This window comes from Urocitellus parryii, chromosome 12, assembly GCF_045843805.1.
Source record: "Urocitellus parryii isolate mUroPar1 chromosome 12, mUroPar1.hap1, whole genome shotgun sequence".
In the NCBI taxonomy this organism is placed as follows: Eukaryota; Metazoa; Chordata; class Mammalia; order Rodentia; family Sciuridae; genus Urocitellus; species Urocitellus parryii.
The window spans coordinates 4,682,648-4,703,024 of record NC_135542.1 but is presented as its reverse complement, the minus strand read 5'-3'; the positions used below and the strand labels follow the sequence as shown (position 1 = coordinate 4,703,024).

The window sequence follows — 20,377 nt, the reverse complement described above, 5'->3', positions numbered from 1 at the left end:
GAGAGAGGGATTCCATTTGCCAGATTTTATTTATATATATATCCCATAGGCACAACCCCAATGACCCACCTCAGCCACACCCTATCTGCCTTCAGTTTCCACTCAGTTCATCCCATCACAGGATTAATTAATTGATTTGATTAGGGCTCTCATAACCAAATCATTTCTCCTCTAAAACTTCTTGCATTGTCTCAAATCTGAGCTTTTGGGTTATGCCTCACATCCACACCATATCATAGGGTTTCTATCCTCATATCAAATATAGTGGACTTCAAGCCAAAGTGAATCAGAAGGGGCCAAGAAGTTTATTTAATACTGCTTAAGGGAATTATATATCAATAAGACATAACAATCATAAATATTTATGCCCCAAACAGTGCAGCAACTACTTACATCAAACAAAGAATTCTCAACTTCAAGAATCAAATAGACCACAACACAATAATACTGGATGACTTTAGCACACTTCTCTCATCACTAGATAGATCCTCCAAACAAAAAATAAATAAAGAAGCTATAGATCTGAAAAATACAATTAATAATTTAGACTTAACAGATATATTTAGAATATTTTATCAATCAATGACTAAATATACTTTCTTATAGGCAGCATATGGATCCTTCTCCAAAATAAACCATATCTTAGGCCACAAAGCATCTTTTAGCAAATCCAAACAATAGAGTTAATACCTTGTATTCTATCATATCACAATGGAATGAAATTAGAAACCAATGATAAAATAAACGAATAAAAGCTCTCTAACACCTGGAGATGAAATAATATGTTATTGATGAAAATGTCTAGTAGAAGAAATCATGGATGAAATAAAAAATACTGAGAGGTAAATGAGAATAGTGACACAACTTATCAAATTCTCTGGGATACTAAAGGCCCAGAAAAAGAAGAAAAAAAACAATAGCAAAGGGAGTAGAAGACAGGAAGTAGTTAAAATCAGAGCCAAAAATCAAAAAAAATTGAAACAAACAAAAAACAACAAAAAAGTAAATCAACAAAACAGAAAATGGGTTCTTTGAAAAAATAATTAAAATTAATAAACTCCTAACCAAGCTAATGATGAAAAAGAGAAAACTCAAATCACTGAAATTCATGATGAAAAAGAAAATATCACCACAGACACTATTGAAATATAGACAATAATCAGAAACTACCTTGAAAATTTATACTCCAATAAAATAGAAAATTATGAAGACATTGACAAATTTCTAGAGACATATCACCTACCCAAATTGAAACAGAAGGATATAGAAAATTTAAACAGATCAATTTCACGCAATGAAATTGAAGATGCCATCAAAAGCCTACCAACAAAGAAAAGCCATTTGCTGGTAAATGGATGGAACTGGAAAATATCATTCCAAGTGAAATAAGAAGTCCAAAAAAACCAATGTTTCTGAATGTTCTCTCTGATATGTGGATGATAACCCATGCCAAAGAGGGTAGGGAAGAGAAGAATAGAAGTAGAATTTCACTCGATTACACAGAGGGGAATGAAGGGAAGGGAGGGGATATGGGACTAGGGAACACAGTAGAATGAATTGATACAACTTTTCTTTCCTCATATATGAACACATGACCAAAATCATCAACAAGTCAAATACTGCAGTACATAAAAAGGTTAACGGCACAACCAAATGGTATTTATCTTTGGAATGAAGACTGATTTACCATTTAATGGATGAATGGGAGAAAAAGTGATCTGATTACTTCAATAGATACAGAAAAAGCAATGACCAAAATTAAATATCTATTCAGGAAAAACATAATTTAACTTGGATATGGAGAAAACTTACAGAACCTGATAAAAAGCACTTATTTAACCCTCACACAAGTATCAAATTTAATAGTAAAACTAAATGTTTCCCTCTAGCAACATCAGCATCAATCTCAGGAATGAGGCAAAGATGTCCTCTCTCACACTTTTATTCAGCACTGTTCTGGAAGTCCTGGATGGTGAGATAGGAATGGAAAAATGAAAGCAAAGTGACTGGAAAGAATAAAAACAAAACTGTAATCACAGACACCAAGATTTTTCATGTAGAAAATACCAAAGATTTAAAAAGAAAGAAACCCCTTTCAAAACTGAAATAAACTTTTCAAGATACAGGTAAATTGCCAAAAATTAAATTGTATTCCTGTATACTAAAAGAGATTAATAGGAATTTTAAATAAAAATTGTTGATTAAAAGAACACACACACACACACACACACACACACACACACACTCAGTTATGGGCTTAAAATGCAACACAGTGGTGAAGCTCTTTCCAAGCAGGCACAAGCTGTGGGTTGAGTCCCCAGAACTGCAAAACATAAAAAGTAAAATAAAAATAAAAAAACCAAACAAAAACCAGCCAGATAGATAGATAGATAGATAGATATAGTATGCATGTAACAAATTACATTCAGGAACTCTGAAAAATCAGAAAATACTGATGAAAAATTAAAAACCCAAATAAATGGAGAGATATATCATGTTCATGGATTGAAAAGATTTAATTCTGTTAAAATGTCAATATTTTTCCCACAATTTGAATTATAGTTTCAATGCAATCTCCATCAAAACCCCAGCATGCTTTCATGTTTAAAGCCCAAAAGTGATTCTAAAATATAAATATAAATACATAAATACACACACACACACACAATAGAATTGAAGTGCCAAATTAATTTTGAAAAAGACAAGTTAAAAAAATTATGCTATCTAACTTCAAGATTTACTGTGGAACTAGAGTAAACCTGTGTGGTACTTGTGAAGGGACATGCCTAAATCACTGGAACTGAAGAGAGTATTTCCCCCCAATACACATATACAGATTTAATCAACTATTTTTTTTACAATGGTAGAAAGGAAATTTAATGGAGAACAAATAATATTTTAAACAGAGAGTTGCAAACAATTGGATATTCATGTGAAAATCAATGAACCTTGACCTAACTCTTACAAACCTTCTATGCAAATGAACTCAAAGTGGATTTAGACCTAAATGCAACACCATAAAACTTTATAACTTCTATGAGATATCATAAGCTAAAAATCTGCAACATCTTGGTTTGGCAAAGGTTTTTCATTTATTTTTATTTTTGGTTTCATTTTTATTTTTATAGTGCTGGGGCCCTAACTCAGGACTTTACACATACTAGGTAACTACTATACCACTGAACTATACCCAGACCCCAAAAACCTGAAAACAACCCAGTGCCTTTCCACAGATGAAAGGAGAAAAAAATTATGGCATATTCATACAATATAGTACTCTTCAGCAGTAAAAAAGGAATTAAGTACTGATTTATCTAACTGCATGGATGAACCTTAAATGCATTTTAAGTGAAAGATGAGACACAAAAGAGTACATGTTGAATTATTCCATTTTTATGATATTCTTGGAAAGGCAAAATTACAGAAACAAATAAAAGATTGGAAGTGGTGAGAGCAGTTGATTACAGGGGGAGTGCACAAGGGAGTTTTGGGATCAATGGAATTCTTTTGTATGGCACTGTGGTTATGGATATGTTGCTGTATGCTTCTTCAAAACCCATAGAACTGTAGGACACAAAGAATTAATTTTAAATTTTAAAGAACCAAGATCTCAGGGAAACCCAAGGTCAAATACAAATTATGACAAATTAATCTAACTATATTATAAATAAATGACTTGGCCACACTGAATGGAATGAGACAGAATGAAAATAGCCTATGTAACTTTAACAAAAGATGTTTTCATAGGATACTGTTTAGCCTAAAGACAAAAAGAACCATATGTCCATATTACACTCTAGTTGGTCAATTTGTCTTTCATGGTAGTACAGTTTAGCAATTCTGAAACTATTTTACATATGTAAAATATGTAAATATATTGTAGGTTATGTTGGAGAAAGAAGTCATGAGCAAATTGGCAAGGCTAGAATGAACCCTGTCATGTTGAATTGAAGTTGAAGGTCTTTGTATGAAATCTTGTGTTGTTAAAAAATGCATTTATGTATAAATATTTATGTATATATAACAAAATGAAAAGTTACATTTTCACAAAATTCTATATGTAAATATTTATAACAGTTTTATTCATAATCACCAAAACCTGGAAATAATTAAATAATACAGGATTCTCCAAAAGTGAATATCTATCTACCTACCTACCTATTGATAGATGGCAGGGAGGGAGGTTAATATATACAAAAACAAGCAACACCATCAGTGCCCAGCTCTTGGATTTTAAATACCATTCTTTAATAAACGGAATCAGGACTCCTTTAAGAAGTGGTTGAGTCCAGGGCTGGGACAGAGAAAATATAAGATGAGCATCTTATCGGGACATAAATTCAGTAAATGCTGAAATATTTTTTAAAAAATTAAAAAGTGGAGTCACATCAAGAGCCAACTGAAAGAACTCCCAATTGAGAAGTATAGTTTTGGATTATAACCTAGCAAATAAAATAAATATCTATGAATCCATTCTGATACAAATGTATGATTGAGTAAATAAATAATTCAGGAGAAAATACAAATATTCTTTATAGAGGAATTCCAATTAATAATGTAAAAGAAATGAGCAAAATAGAAAATCACCAGTAGAACACTAGCAGTAATTGATGCAGGTAAGATCCTCCAATGAATGTTAAAATTAGTGGGTGAAAGTTTAAGGAAGAGACAGGACATTTGCATGCCCTCAAACTTACCTCCCCTCCCAAATATTTATTAATTTTAAATGGAAAAAAATAGTAACTTTATATTAGAGAAGCCTGTCAGACACCACTTTAACCAAGTGATCAAGGTAAGCATCACCAGCAACAAGACATATCAAGGTTACACACTCACTGTCATAATCCAGTGAGGAGGACACCTTGCCTCAATTCTTATCCCAGAACTGTAACTTCAGTTGAAATGTGAGAAAACATCAAACTCAGTTTGGGAGAAACTCCTCAAAAGAATCAAGGTTATGAAAGACAAGAAATGCTGAGATCTATAGTGCATGCCCCAAATCCCATCAACTCCGGGGGCTGAGATAGGAGGATCACAAGTTCTAGGCCAACTTCAGCAGCTTAGGAGGTAACTTAGGAGATCCTGTCTCCAAAAAAAAAATTGTTTGTGTGTAGCTTAGTGGTAGAACATCCTGTGTAGAACTCAGTACCAGCAAAAAAAGATGAATGGAGATTGTCCCAGACTGGAGAGATTAGAGACTAAGGAAATTCAATGACTCAATACAATGTTGTATCTTGGACTAGATGCTGGAACACACACATGGTCACACATATGCACAGCACATGAGTGGGAAAACTGTGAAATCTAAATAGTCTATAGTTCAGTTGTGATAATGTCAGCTTCTTATTGTTGGTACTTGTGCCATAATCATGTAGGGAAAGTTGGATGAAGGGCACAAAGTAACTCTGTACCATTTTGTAGCTCCTCTATAAGTCTTATTAAACTAAAATACAAAAAAAATATAAATAAAAGATTCTATGTTTACTCTACTTAATGTATTGTTTAGTATATATGGCTTTATGAATCCTTATGGATTTCAGAATCTCCACATTTATCATCAATATTCTTTTTTTTTTTTAAAGAGAGAGTGAGAGAGGAGAGAGAGAGAGAGAGAGAGAATTTTTTTTAATATTTATTTTTTAGTTCTCGGCGGACACAACATCTTTGTTGGTATGTGGTGCTGAGGATCGAACCCGGGCTGCACGCATGCCAGGCGAGCGCGCTACCGCTTGAGCCACATCCCCAGCCCCTAATATTCTTCTTTAATACTGTTTAATGTAATTTTTCTTATATTCAGTCTTACCTGTTATTGATATCTGTTTTCATTTGCCTTGAATAGCTTTCACATCCCCTTTCCCCAAGTGTTACTTATGACAATGTCATAATGTAATAATATAAAATAAATTATTTTAAAAATTAGAAAACAATACAAAACAAAAGCACACAGAACTTTGTTTTGGAAACCCAGTATGGTAGCATCTATCTCCTAATAAGAAAATTTAACTCATTCACATTTGGTGTAGAAACTGATGTACTTAATTGTTGCTTTCTTTTTCTTTTTTTCATTATTAATTCTCATTTGATTAAATTACCATTTATTCTTTTTCTGACACATATCAAAAGCACATTTCTGTATAATGTCATTAGATATCAACTTTTCCTACCACCAATGTGCTCATTTCCATCACTGTTATTCACCCCAATATGATGAGATACTTAGAATAAGTTTAACTTCTCTACTTTCTTCTAGTAGCTGGGGTCACATTAGAGTGTTTCTACTTCCATACTTCAATTTGAAGATTTTGTTGAGACTTAATTAGTTCTATATTTTGATGTTATTTTCTTTTAAAGTATGTCTCCTTATTTTGAAAACCTTTACTTGGCAGTTATGTTACCAAAATTACCAGGGTCACTATTTTACCCATTTAAATTATGCTATATATAGGACTCTTGCCCCACTTTTCATCTTCCCTTTCTGTAGACTTCTGCTCTGCTCATTTGGCTGCAATTCTTCCTTGAACGTTTTCTTCAGTTAGATAGGCAAGTGATGCATATTTTTCACCCTGATACGTAAAGGTCAGGCAGGGATGAAATCTCTAGTTTGCAGTCATTTTCTCTCATGACCAACAGATTTATATAACTGTCTCTGTCTTCCAGCGTGATCTGCTCTGCTTCTCTTTCCGTTGTAAGGAATTTGCTCTGTTTGGAAGTCCGTAAGATTTTCTCATTATCCTTAAAGTTCAGGGCTTTTCCTAGAATGTGTCTGAGTGTATCCTTTTTTATGAATTCTAGTTGAAGCTTGTATTTAGGGACTCAGGCCATGTCTTATGGTCTGTCTTCAGTTCATAATATTTAACCATAATGTTTAACTACTGCTTCTCCACATGCTCTTGTTTCTCCTTCTAGAACTCTTATTCTTTCTAGAGATTTTGGTTCTCTATTCCAATTAATTTATTAATTTTAAATGGAAAAAAAATAGAAACTTTATATTAGAGAAGCCTGTCAGACACCACTTTAACCAAGTGATCAAAGTGAACAGCACCAGCAGCAAGACATGTCAATGTCACACACCCACTGACATAATCCAGTGAGGAGGACACCTTGCCTCAATTCTTCTCCCAGAATTGTAACTTCAATTTAAATCTTTCCTTTTCCTTCTTTGCACTGTTGCTCTGTGTGAAATATTCTTTCTACTTGATCTTCTAGACTACTGATGTTGGTCTCAAATGAGCTTCTCACTTGGGTCATCTTACTGGTTTTAATTCACATTGTATCTCTAGAATTTCATTCCAAAGCTGTAATTAAAGCTTTCAAATTGTTGTGTGTTTTTATGAAAGTGTTACCTGTCTCATGCAGAAGTTTTATTTCAATACCGGATTTCCTGAACCTTGTTCACATCCACTAATCTCCATCCATCTGCTAGCCCTCATAATTTGATGTTCAGAGGAAAAAACTGGGAGACAAAAATTGCAGTTAAGAAGAAAGGCCAGCTGAAACTATCCACAGACGCCACCTCCAAGAATCACTTTTCAATTCCATAAACTAAAATCCACAAACCCAAGAGGCCATTTCTTCATGCCCAGCTTGTTCCAATGAAATAACATATTCTCAGACAAAGATTTATTTCTTAACTCCTAGTGCTCACCTATTCTGGGGAGATGGATTGGACAAAAAAACTCTTTCTCTCTCTCTCTAGTTATTATTTTTGTTATTATTAGTCATTGGCCTGATTGTGGCAAATAGGATCAATTTTGTCAACTCCAATTCATTCATCTATGGACAAGTGTTTACTGAGCATAAGTTTTCAGGAGCTGTCCTAGGTACTAGAGATACATTGGTGAACTGGAATCCACTAGTAACTCTTGTCAGGAGCACTGTATCAAAAAGTTTTTGAGAACAGGTCCAAGCTAAGAAATAGTGTTGTTGTTAATTGGTGGTGTCTGCTTTGCATGGAGAATTTTATCATGACAAAAGACGTGTCAAGAATCTTCCTTTTGCCTCTGGGTTGGATAAAATACACCTTTCCATATGACTTTGAGCTTTTCTTTTTATGACTTGTTGAAATTTTTCTGACTCTGAGGCACCCAACAAACTATCAGTCAAGTTTGATTCTATAAACCTTGGATGCTTCCTTCATAGACATGTAGCAAACCTTGGTTGCTACATGTCTTATCCCAGTCCCACCAAGACACCAGCACTTCACTGAAGGATTTTAGCATGTTTTACTTAAAGACAACTTGATGTAGGCTAAAGGGACAATTTTTTTCTACCTCTTTTGCAATATCAGTGTCACTCTTAAATTAAGAAGAATAATTCCCAGTTCTGAAAGGAGAAAGCCACTCCTCTCCTGCCAGTGTTTTGGGTGTTTATTGCTGTGACTGGACAGTGAGCATCGCCTTAGATTTTATATTCCATGTCTCACTCCAGTCAAGCCTTAATTGTCTTCCATTATTTTTCTTCCCAGTTGCACTAAAGATTCTCTCTTTGTATATATTCTGTAGTCACACTGGGATGTATACAGATTAATTTTTAGTTATTCTGATTATCATAATTCCTGTTTCTTATCAAAGCAGGAAAATTCTCTTCTACCATTTTTAAGTATCATTTCCTCCCTGTTAACTCTTTTCTTCCCTCTGGGACTCGGATTTGGTGTTTGTTATTACAGCTCTTTATCTCTCTGAACTGCATTCTAGATAATTTTTCGTATTTGTCTTCCAACACATCAATTCTTTAGTCAACTCTAATGGGCTTTTAACCCATTATTTTTCTAATCTTCATTATTATATTTGGGGGGAGTTCTCTTTCTTTCTTTTTAAAATGTGACTTCTGCTTCTTGATCTTTTGATAGTCCTAGGTCAAAGATAGACTAAACCGACTCTCTAATTTACTTAAATAATTTTTCATGTTTATATCATACTTTTTGCCAGTCATTGGAATATCTGAAGTTTTGTAGACTTGTTTTGTTGCTTGTGTATTAAGAAAATTCACTCGTGGTGTCTTGTTTTCTTATTATTATTTTCTTAATTGTGAATTTGCATTCACTTCATTTTATATGTGGGGATTATTTGAAGCTTGGGTTTAAGGTGTGTTCTTCCATGTAGTGCCTCAGAGCATTAGCATCCAGAGAGCATTTTAAAAGGGTTAGTTTGAGCTTTTTGGTTCACTTGTGTAATGTAAAGTTTGTCTCCAGATGCACGAGAGGGTCAATTTATGTTGTAAATTCTCAAGGAAGAACCACCTTTCTCTGCATGTAGCCCCTAAGGAAAGTTTTCCCTCACAGGGAAAATTCCTCTTCTCCCCTCCCTGGTAGTCTTTTTTCTTGAGTCTGTTTTTCAGGACACATGCATCAGGAATCTATGCTCTGACTTTCATGGAACTCAAGTTTCATCTCTGTTCCTGAGATCAGTCCTGGAAAATTGAAGCTCTAATTTGGAATAGATGAATACCCCAGGTCCACTGGATCACTGCTCACTTATCTTTCTGGAATATTGCTTTATTATTATTTTGGGCCTTTAGTCTTTTTCTTTGATTTTTTTTCCCAATTTCCTTTGGATTACACTTACATCTATTTAAATATTCTATCCAGCATTTTCAGATATTAGGAATATTTTAGTTTATAATGAGAAACAGATGTCTCCAACATATCCATATCTGTCTTTGGTTATTCATATTTTATATCCACGTGCAGCTAATCCATTTATTTTTATGGGTAGCCAGGTCTCTAAAGCAGATTATAGCCCTTTAAGGATTCAAGTTCCTTTCTGCCCTTGCCCATACCACCTTTCTTGTCATTGTCACCACTGAAATCCAGTAATTAGAACAAATATAGACAGCACATAGCAATGTTTTTCCTTAGGGATACAAGTGCTTAGAAAACACTGTACTATGGGTGAAAAGGTGGACGCATCTTCATATTTAAACTCTTTCCTCTTCCCCAGCTGCTTCTAAACTAATATCGGTGAAGTTACCGTGCATTGCAATAGCCCAAGATGGAACCTGAATGTCTAAGAACTAATCATATCAGTTTAGCACACCGTGTAAATCTATTCAGTAAATAGATGCTGAGCATCTACCAGGTGTTTCAGGTGCTGCTATGCTGAGTACCAGGGCTGCTGTAGCAAATGAGGCAGACCCAACCCCTGAGAGGATACTGAACACACTGCAGGGCCAACTACTAGCACATAAGAGCAAAATCAGTCCATTCTTGGCCCCTTTTCTGCTGTGCATCCACTAGGCTTACCTAGGTCCGTAGTCCGTCCTTCCTTCCTTCCTTCCTTCCTTCCTTCCTTCCTTCCTTCCTTCCTTTCATCTTTCTTATTCCTCTCCCTTTCCTGATATTAAACCTGGATACTGAAAAATCTAAGAGGAACCCTAACTCTCCCCATCACTGAGAGAGTAAATGAAGTACACAATAGCCAACAAAACTCAGCAGATCTTTCCATTTCGTCCTACTGAGAAAAACTACCATCTTCCTACAGGAAGAGAAATTTTAGGTTATATTCATTTTTTACACATTTTTGTACTTTGGAGAAAATATGTCTAATATAATGCACTATCCAATTTAAAAGAAGTGGCCCCCTTATTAGAGATATGATTTATTCTTAGATAAATCTCTGATTTGTTGCTCAATGGGGTATATTTAATACTGGCAAAATATGAAAGGACACCCCAAACTATCTGCAGGGCCACAGCCACTCATTCTGAAAAGGATCTGAGGCGGCAGAGACCCCTGGGTGTTAAATGTAATCTTTGCCTGGGATGAAAGCACAGAGAACTGCTGATCTTTATAAAAAGATCTATCTCTACCCACCGCCTTCCTCCTCTCTCTTCTACCACAGTGCAGTTCATTGTCAGAAAGCTCAGAATTGAAAATTAAGTGTGTGTGTGTGGGGGGAATGGGCTGTGTTTGTGTCATTTAGAAAAAAATCTTCAGCCAGACAACTCTTTTTTAATGCTTGCAGGAGGAAAGTTCATCACTAAAACAAATATAGCCTCTGGATGGTAATGGATAAATTTGACTAGAGAAATAATGGAAAACCTATAGATAAACAGGAAATATGTCTCCCCAATCTTACTGTTATCATCAATTGAATGAAATGTAGGACTGGCTGCCGAAAATAACTACATAAAAAACTCATGTAGCACTAATTCCCAATTCTTAGAGTCAGAACTTATGTCTCTATTTTCACTCTGAGATATCTTGCACTTTTATCTAAATAGATCTGATGTTGATGACTTTCCGAACTGTAACTTCTACCCTGACCCCTCACCTTCACAGAACATCCCCATTTTAAGGCCTTTTAGTACTTTCCACTTGGACCCTCATTAGTCTCACCAGATTCAATGGAACCAAAACACAGCCTCATTCCTTTTCTTCATTTTCTTTCAAACTGAAACACTTCCAACTTCACCATCCACTCAAAGGTACCAGGACCCTGCTGGCCTCCCAGTGAGAAAATTTGAAGATCATCTCTCATTTCAGTCTTTCCATTCAGCCCTTACAACCAATTTGCCATGAAATTGCATCATTCCTTTACTGAAATGCCCTTCACATGTGCCCCATACTTTGAATTCCCACTGCCAGCTTCCTAGCCTGGGCACTATCCACCTTGAACCTCACTCTGACTCCTCTTTGGAGTTCCCTAGTTTCAACCTTTTCCATATCTCTGCCTCTCTCAGTTTGTCCTTCTGGGCTTAACTCCAAGAACCACACAGAAGAGCTTCTGCCCTCTTGCTCTGACATAAATCCCACTCTTTCCACAGATAGCTTCATGCAAGTCCTTATGCCCATTATACCCATTCCAATCCCTGGCTTTTTGTACATTTTGCTTTCCTTGCTGGGAATATCAGTACCCACCCCCCCCACACACACACTTCCCAAATACTGCTTACCCAAATCCAGCTCATCTTTAAAATTCACATAGGTAAATTTAGTTAAAAATTAATTTCACTCATGATGTCATTCAAAATGCATCAACTAATTAATTGACAGGATAACCAAACCCAATTACTCCTCTCTCCCATCTTACATCAATCCCAAACCAGTATACTAAAATACTGTAAAAGCTTTATTCCTTCATCTAGAAGGAATATATAGGCAGAAGTATATATTTGAGCAGTTATATGTTAAAAGAACTCTTGTTTTCCTCACCATAGGACCCAATCATGTCTCCTTACAAACCTTTTTGTTGGCCTACTGATGCACATGTATATATAATTTTTTTTAAATTTTTTATATATCCTACCATACAAAAGTGAGGCAAATGCTGGCTTCCACCTTCTAGACTCTGGAAGAGCATCACAACAACTCTCATTTGCAGAGTAACAGGCCCCACCTGTTTAACTTTCCCTTGATCTTCCCACATTCTCCCTCCCCATGGATTTGGGTTACCATTTTTTGGTTTCATAGGACCCAGTCACTGTACTTGCTTTATGTAACACTGGAAAATGCATTCCGAGTCACTTTATAATAACTCCTTTTCCCAAATGATGTCTCCTGAATTCTTTTCCAGTCTCTGTGATGGACAACTGACATAGATATCCCTTATTACTGGGTCAGGAGGCAAACTCTGCTTTGGAGAAGCCCCGTAGGTTCCTGAACCTGTGGCAAGAATCTCTAGTGTATAGTCCTATAATTTCAAGAGAATGCTCTCAAGATCTGCTGAAAGCTGCTTAAAAAGCCCAAACTTGAAAGAGGTTAATTTTTTATCTGACCTGCTGGAAAACATGGAGGATACAGTCTTGAAAACTAGTAGCTTCCCCAACTTGCTGTAGTGTTTTATACAACCTGGAAAAAAAAAAAAAACAGATGCTATATCTATTTGAATTTGTATTTTTATTTCAAGCAAAAAAAAACCTTGTACCACCAGGCGTGGTACAATGGCTTGGGAAGCTAGGCAGGAGAAGTGCGAGTTCAAAGCCAGCCTCAGCCAAAGCAAGGTGCTAAGCAACTCAGTGAGACTTTGTCTCTAAATAAGATACAAAATAAGGCTGGGGATGTGGTTCAGTGGCCAAATGCCCCTGAGTTCAATCCCTAGTATATATATTAAAAACAAAACAAAACAAAAACTTGTACTAACTCTAATAAATACACTTAGAATAACTGGCTGAATGAACTGGATGAATTTAAGATTATAAGAATGATAATTTAATGAGAATTTCAAATTTTATACATATAATGCTTATATTCCATTCATCAATTTAGCAATGTGATGTTAGTGCTATAAATATAGTATGATAATAGTTGTTAATTTTCCTATGTGTTTTCAATTGAAACAAATAATCTTCAATCTTTTGGCTATTGGCTTCAGTTGTGGACAATGTTTCCTTCCAAAGGAGAGATATCTTGGGTTGGAGATGTTAGCTCTTTAACATGAAGGTCAGATCATGGCTGGCAGATGCAGATTAGTGGTTGGAGTGAAAGTCATGCATTGTTAGCATTACTAGTCAAAGCCAAGGCCTAGGTTTGAGAAGGCTGATTTTATTCTGCCCCAACACTCCCCACTTGACACAGACCTATAAATTTCTCACAAGAAAGGTAGCTCTATAAGCAAATTGTGCTTTCAATAATTTTGATCAAGATTCCCAGGACACGTGCAGCATCAACAAAGGATCTCAAGTAGGGGTGGTGGGAGATGGAGAAAAACACAGAGACAAAGAAGACAGAGACTTTCTTTAAGCAAAGCTGGGGCCACGTGGGACACTGACCTCTGATGGAGGAACAGTGACTCAGAACTAGCTCCACAAGTTTATTATGTAGGTTCTCATAATCAGGAAGTTAATCTGTGGGGCATTGTAAATTGTCCAAGCCTTGTGAGTTATCAAGAGGCTTCTTTGTGCACTAAAAGTTCAGAGCTAGAATCAGTTTTGCAGCTATCCTATTGTTACAGTGCTAGGAACATCCTAGTATTATCCTGCTGCACCCAGGAAGCCCATCTACTGGACTGTCTGATAACTTTAGCATCAGAGATGAGTGTCAAGGTTGTTATTTTCTTGCGTTTTTGGCAAGGAATATTTCTAATGCTTGGCTTTTGCCAACACCACAGGATCAGCGGATGACTGGGGGCTCATTTGCTCTCCACAGACATGGTTCCACAATATAGGACATTTCCCTAAAAAGTCCACATTGCATATTTCTCTGCTGGGAGAATGTTGGAGAAAGGATCCTATCCTCTCTTCTTTTCTCAACAAATCTCACTGTTTGATCTTAGTTCTCGTGGATTTCTCTCTTCCCATCTCATTTGCCCCAGCTGCAAAGAGCAGATTCTGCCTCTGAATTCACATCCTCTACTGTTGAGGGCATTAGAGTTACAAAGGGCCCCGTGAGGCATGGGGATTAGAAATTATTTGAAACAGTGTTTTGAAACCTTAGAAGCCTTTCTTTATCCTGTCTATCTTATACTGCAAATGGACAAGGGGTCAGTGGAGGTTGTTTTAGCTTCCCAACCGGTGACCACACCTGGGCATGTGGCATCCTGATTACCTTTTCTGGCTGGATCACCTGCTAGGAAGGAAACTGCAAGGAAACTTTCACATAAAGCCTATGTGAAGCATGGAAGCTTCTGAGAAGAGGGAAGACTAAGAGACGGCATGCAATCTTTCACTTTAAAGTGATATAAAAAGAAAAGGCACTGCTCCTTCCCTCGGTGATTCTGATGAGAAACCTAGAGAAGTCATTACATTAGAGATGAGAAACAAGGTGATGTGAGTTGGAGAACACAGGTTGTTCCACACTGGGGACCAGCAGGAGCCACACACGGGCACTGGAGGTAATCCTGCAGCCTCACCCCCTGCACCAGTGTGAGCTCTGGCATGGAGGGCTGTGGACCTGTGACCTTTCCTAGGTCATTTTTAACCATAGCTTTCTCACATTTGGTTTCCAGAGCAGATTCTACAGGAGAGGTCAAAAGCGGGGGAAATGCAAGCAACTGAAACAGGTGGGGATTTCATGACATCTGTCTGTCTGTGCTGGTGAGTGGTGGCTCTTAGTTGGCTTTTGGTGATGAGCAGCTGAGTTGAACTTGTATTAATTAATGTTCAACTAGTGTAAGATTCTATGTGGCTGCTGCACTGGAGGCAAAAAAAAATTGCTTTCAGGAATTACTTAACAATAGGTACTATTATTTCCATATGATTTCTGAATTCCTTTTTTTCCTGGATTATTCTTTAATAACTTTTTCTAGTGGTCATTGGAAACAGTTCCTGGAGTACATGGAAGACTGCTATTTTTCTTTATTTTTTAAAGTTATATATAATATTAGGATTCATTTTGACATAATTATGAAAGCATAGAATATAATTTGCTCTAATTCAGTCCCCAGTATTTACCCTTTCCCTTCCTTCAACCCTCTGTTCTCTTCCCTCTATTCTACTGATCTTTCTGCTATTTACTTACAGGTTTTTTAAAAAAATTATAGTCTTATGGATATAGAAACTGGTGGGATTCACTGTGGTATATTCCTATATGTACATAGGAAAGTTAGGTCAGAGTCATTCCACTGTTTTTCCCTTATCCTGTCCCTCCACCAGCCTCCTCAATCCCCTTCATCTACTCCACTGCCTTTTCTTCTATTTTGATGGAATTTCCCCTTCCCTCTCTTTCTCTCCCCCTCCCCCCTTATTTTGGACCCACTTCCACATGTCAGACATATCAGAGAAAACATTTGACCTTTGGTGTTTGGGAATTGGCTTATTTCACTTAGCATGATAATCTCCAGTTCCATCCATTTACCGGCAAATGCCATAATTTCAATCTTCTTTATGAATGAGTAATATTCCATAATATATAAACATATATATGATATATATATTATATATAGTAATATATATTATATTTTCTTTATCCATTCATCTTTTGAAGGGAACATAGTTTGGTTGTATATTTTGGATATGGTGAATTGTACTTCAATAAACACTGATGAGGCTGTGTATGAATTTCTTTTGTACTTTTTGCCTGACTCTCTTTATACTATTCCTGAGCATAGAAAAAAAAAAGGGTGTTTCAAATTTCCAAATTTATTTTATGAAGCTATCATAACACTAATGTCAAAACCAACAAAAACAGACCCAAAATATCTCCCTAGACCCACTTTACATTTGAATAGTGATGCTAAAATCCTACTATGGATTCCTCCTTTGGGGTTATATTAGAATTTTAATATTAGGGTATTAGAAAATTCAAATTCACTATAATAACCACTCAAATGAGAAAAGTAGCCACCAGAAATAAATTTTTTAAACTAACTTTAAAACTTAAAACCTAACTTTTAGTATTCCTTTCAGAATATCCCCTAATTTTATAAAAAGAATTGCAAAGTTTTTAAATCAATCACATTTTGAGGGGTACTGTTGGTAATGTTACCCTCAGGGGTGTGTTTAATGTGATATAACAAAAGTAAATAATTATATTGCTGTTTTAAAGAACTGAGACTTTGATGTAGAATAAAGGAGGTGCCGATGACAGATCTATGAATGAATTCATGATGTCTTTTACCTTTTTAAAAAAAAATTTCTATCTCCATTCACTGAAAAGACCTATAAATGATGATAAAGCCAGAAGCAATAAATACTGTGGTAGCATCAAGATCATGGTCTCTGAGTACTTCAGGACTCCTTGGAGAAATGGCAGATTCAAATCTAGGGCAGAATGTGTAGGAGATGAGTCTAAAACAACTTGTCATGCCAGAAAATAAGTAAGTTATCAAATACTATTAAAATTGTATCTAAAGGACTCAAGAGCCTCTGTGTAAGATCTCACAAGCTCAATATAGGAAGATGTAACTACAAGGACAGTTACTGCAATGGATTTGGAATGTGTCACATAAGTGTTCATGATGATGATAAATTCATAATGGTACCTTAAAAGCATTGATCATTGCTGGGATGATACTAGGGAATAACTTTATGTTTTGAAAATTGATCATTAAGAGGGAAGAATTGAGCAACTCTCCTGTCTTTCCTTCATGAACTGCACCTCTGAGAATCCTTGCAATTAATGAAGAGAAGCTTTTCTCTAGCTGGAGTGTTCCAGCTCATAGAGAAGTAAAAATGGAATATCACCCATTGGAATGCCTTATGAATTCATAAATCTAGAAAAACAATCATCAGTGCTTGCTGGAAATCCCTCAAACAGAGAAAAACTCTTGTTTTCTCCTGCTGGAGTATTCAGTACAACCTGTGAAAGAATCTGGACAAAATAAAGTAAATCTGATCAGCCACTAAATGTTACTAGTAATTTATTGGGAGGAAAAAAATGGAGGTTCAAAGGGAAATATTTATTAACACCATGGAGATGTGATCAACAGAATACAAAGTGTAAAGTTCTGTGGGCATGATTATGTCAATAAAAATGTGCAAGAGGAAAAAAGGAGGTGAAAGGAAAACCACAGATAAAAAACATTCAAGAAATGCAATCACAGCTATTAAATTTTATTTGTATCTTAATTCCAATAAACTGTCAGATATGATCAATCAAGAAAATGTATGAACACTGGACATTTAATGGTATTGAACACTATTATTAATTTTGTTGCTTAGTCATTGTTAGTACTCTTAATATTTAGGTATGATAATAGAGTTGTGGTTATGTTAATAAAAAGTCTATAATATGTAGCTCTTTATAGATGAAATGATACTGGGATTTGTTTCTAAACAGGGAGGGGAAAGGAATACTGTAAGATCTACAAGAAGTAACATTGCCTGTGAGTTGATGTCCATGGGAAGCTAGGTGATGGGTATTATGGGATGCATTAACTTTTCTGATTTTGTTTGTATTTGAGTTAGTGAAAAATAATAATGTTAGTCATACACTATAATAAAAGAGAAAAATCAACATGGTTACTCCATGTTTGTATAAATATGTCAAAAATCACATATAACTAAAAAGAACATAAAAATTCAAAAAAGAGAAAAATTATATATGAATATTGCTAACTGCTGGGAAAGCAGGTGATGAAATTCATGACTATTCTTGGTTTAAAAAACATTTGGTAAAATCCAGGTAAATAATCCTTCCTTACCAAAATTACAATAATGCATTTATTTACAAATATGTTTTCATCCTGAAAATAAGCCTTATTCTGAATGAAGAACTTGAACAAATTTTATTAAACAAACAAACAAACATGACAAAGATATCCTTTATCACCACTATTGTTTTAAAGTTGTTCTGGCAGTATAATTAACATCAGTATAATTAGGCAAAGGAAAAAATTAAAATATAAAAATTGGAAAGGAGGAATAATATAACCACTTTCAGATAACATCTTTTACCTAAAACAAAGAAATCAAAAGAATCTATAGTAAAACTATTACAAAAATTAGATGATTGAGTGAAGAAACTAGGAAGATAATCCATGTAGAGAAATAAAAATCATGACATATACAAATCACAACCACCTTAAAAATCCATGAGGTAAAAGGATTTTTATTGTATCATAGCATTAAGAGAAAACACCTAGGAATGAAAGATGAAAATGTGCACAATCAAAGCAAAGAAAAATGGTAGAAACTGTTCGTTGAAAAGGAGATACAAACAGCTCTTAAGTATGTGAAAAAATTCTTTTTAAATTTTTTTCTTATTTAATTGGTTGAGATTTAAAGTCTAACAGGTCCTCTAGAACCTTCAAATAATTAGTAAAATTCCTAAAGAGTAAGTGAGCATGCACAGAAACTGAGCTAATGGAAGAATGATGTTGGATGATATTTTCATGGCTTGAATATATTATCCAACATGAAGTTACATTTTATTACTTACAAAATAATAAAATAATGAAGGAATACCATGGGCTGAGCCAAAATATATCCTCAGGATCTTAGGCATTCTGTAATAAATGTGCATCATTTGAAGGATAGAGTTGATCATCTCTGGGTAATGAAATGGAAGTAAAGGTATCAAAGCCAATGATCATCTGTTTCCAATTTTCTGTGATTTGGTTCAAGTGATAAAGTGGTGATATTTATTAATAATGGATCAAATAGGTTCATAATTGTTTTAAGAACCATATTCAACTATAATCCCAGCAGCTTGGGAGGTGAGGCAGGAGGACGGCAAGTTTAAGCCAGCCTCAGCAACTTAGTGAGCCTCTAAGCAACTTAGCAAGACTCTGTCTCAAAAAATAAAAAGGGCTGGGGATATGGTCCAGTGGTTGAGCACCTGAGTTAAATCCCTGGTTTAAAATAAATAAATAAATAGAACATTGAAGTTGTTTATCATCCAGAGGACAATGGACAAGGTACTGAAACAGACTAAATACACGGCCTGTGCAGGACTCCTGTGTAGCTCTTTTAAAATCAGGCTTGTTTTGGCCAGGTGTGGTGGCACATGCCTGTAATCTCAGGTTTAGGAGGCTGAGGCAGAAGGATCTATAGAGTTCAAAGCCAGCCTCAGCAAAAGTGAGGTGCTAAGCAACTCAGTGAGAACCTGTCTCTAAACAAAAAATAGGGCTGGGGACATGGCTCAGTGGTTGAGTGCCCCTGATTTCAGTCCCTGGAACCCCAAAAAAAAAAAAACTAATTTCAATGAGAAAAGCAGAAACCAGCTAGTTACTAACTCACGATAAATGATAAACATTTTTCTTATAGAAATTTCCTACTTTTTTTTTTTTTTTGGTACTGGGGATTGAACCCAAGGCCTCTTAACCACAGAGCCACATCCCAGCCCTTTTTTATTTTTTTTGAGATAGGTCTCACTAAATTGCTAAGGCTGGCTTTCAACTTGCAATCCCCCTGCCTCAGCCTCCCAACCCTCTGGGATTACACCACATCAATCTTAACATTTTTTCAATACCACTAAATATTTTATATTTTGTTAACAGGCTAATAAATACCTCAAAGTGAGTGAGGGGCTTCCAGGTTCACACTTTTATTTAACTTTTTGGAAAAAATTCAAACTTAAAACTATAAAAACGAAAGCAGGACAGAGAACACTCGTATACCTTTTACCAACATTCAAATCCAGCCATTGTTAAGTGTACCCCTTTTGCTATATTTCCCTTTCACATACATGCAATCTTTCTGCAGAGAAGAAAGCTATTCCTACAAGCAGGAATATTCTTACACAATAGCAGCAGTGATCAACCACAGTGAACTTAGTACAATTGATACTTTATCTGCCATTCACATGCCAATGTTGCCAATAGGCCAGGGATGTCCTTTCTAGCATGTCCCTTCCAGTACAGTATCCCTGTTAGGGTTGAGGACTACCTGCAGTCACCAGGCCTCTAATCTCCTTTAACAGGAACAGTCCCCACAGCCTTTGTCCTTTAAGATCTTGATGTCTTTGAAGACTGACATCCCCATTCCTTCCCTTTTGACAGTTTTGATCAACCAAATTCTGATTTTAGTTTGTAAATTTTTTAAGCTTTATATTCAAATTGAC

General features: G+C 35.6%; 1 protein-coding gene across 1 annotated transcript in view; it reads right to left on the bottom strand.

Moving 5' to 3' along the window:
* Positions 1–20,377, bottom strand: part of LOC144249836 (uncharacterized) — a 277,991-nt gene that overhangs the window by 226,359 nt on the left and 31,255 nt on the right. The window contains exon 4 of the mRNA XM_077792034.1: positions 12,715–12,787. Within this exon, the coding sequence (XP_077648160.1) occupies positions 12,715–12,787 (73 nt within the window). The remainder of the gene's footprint in view (positions 1–12,714; positions 12,788–20,377) is intronic.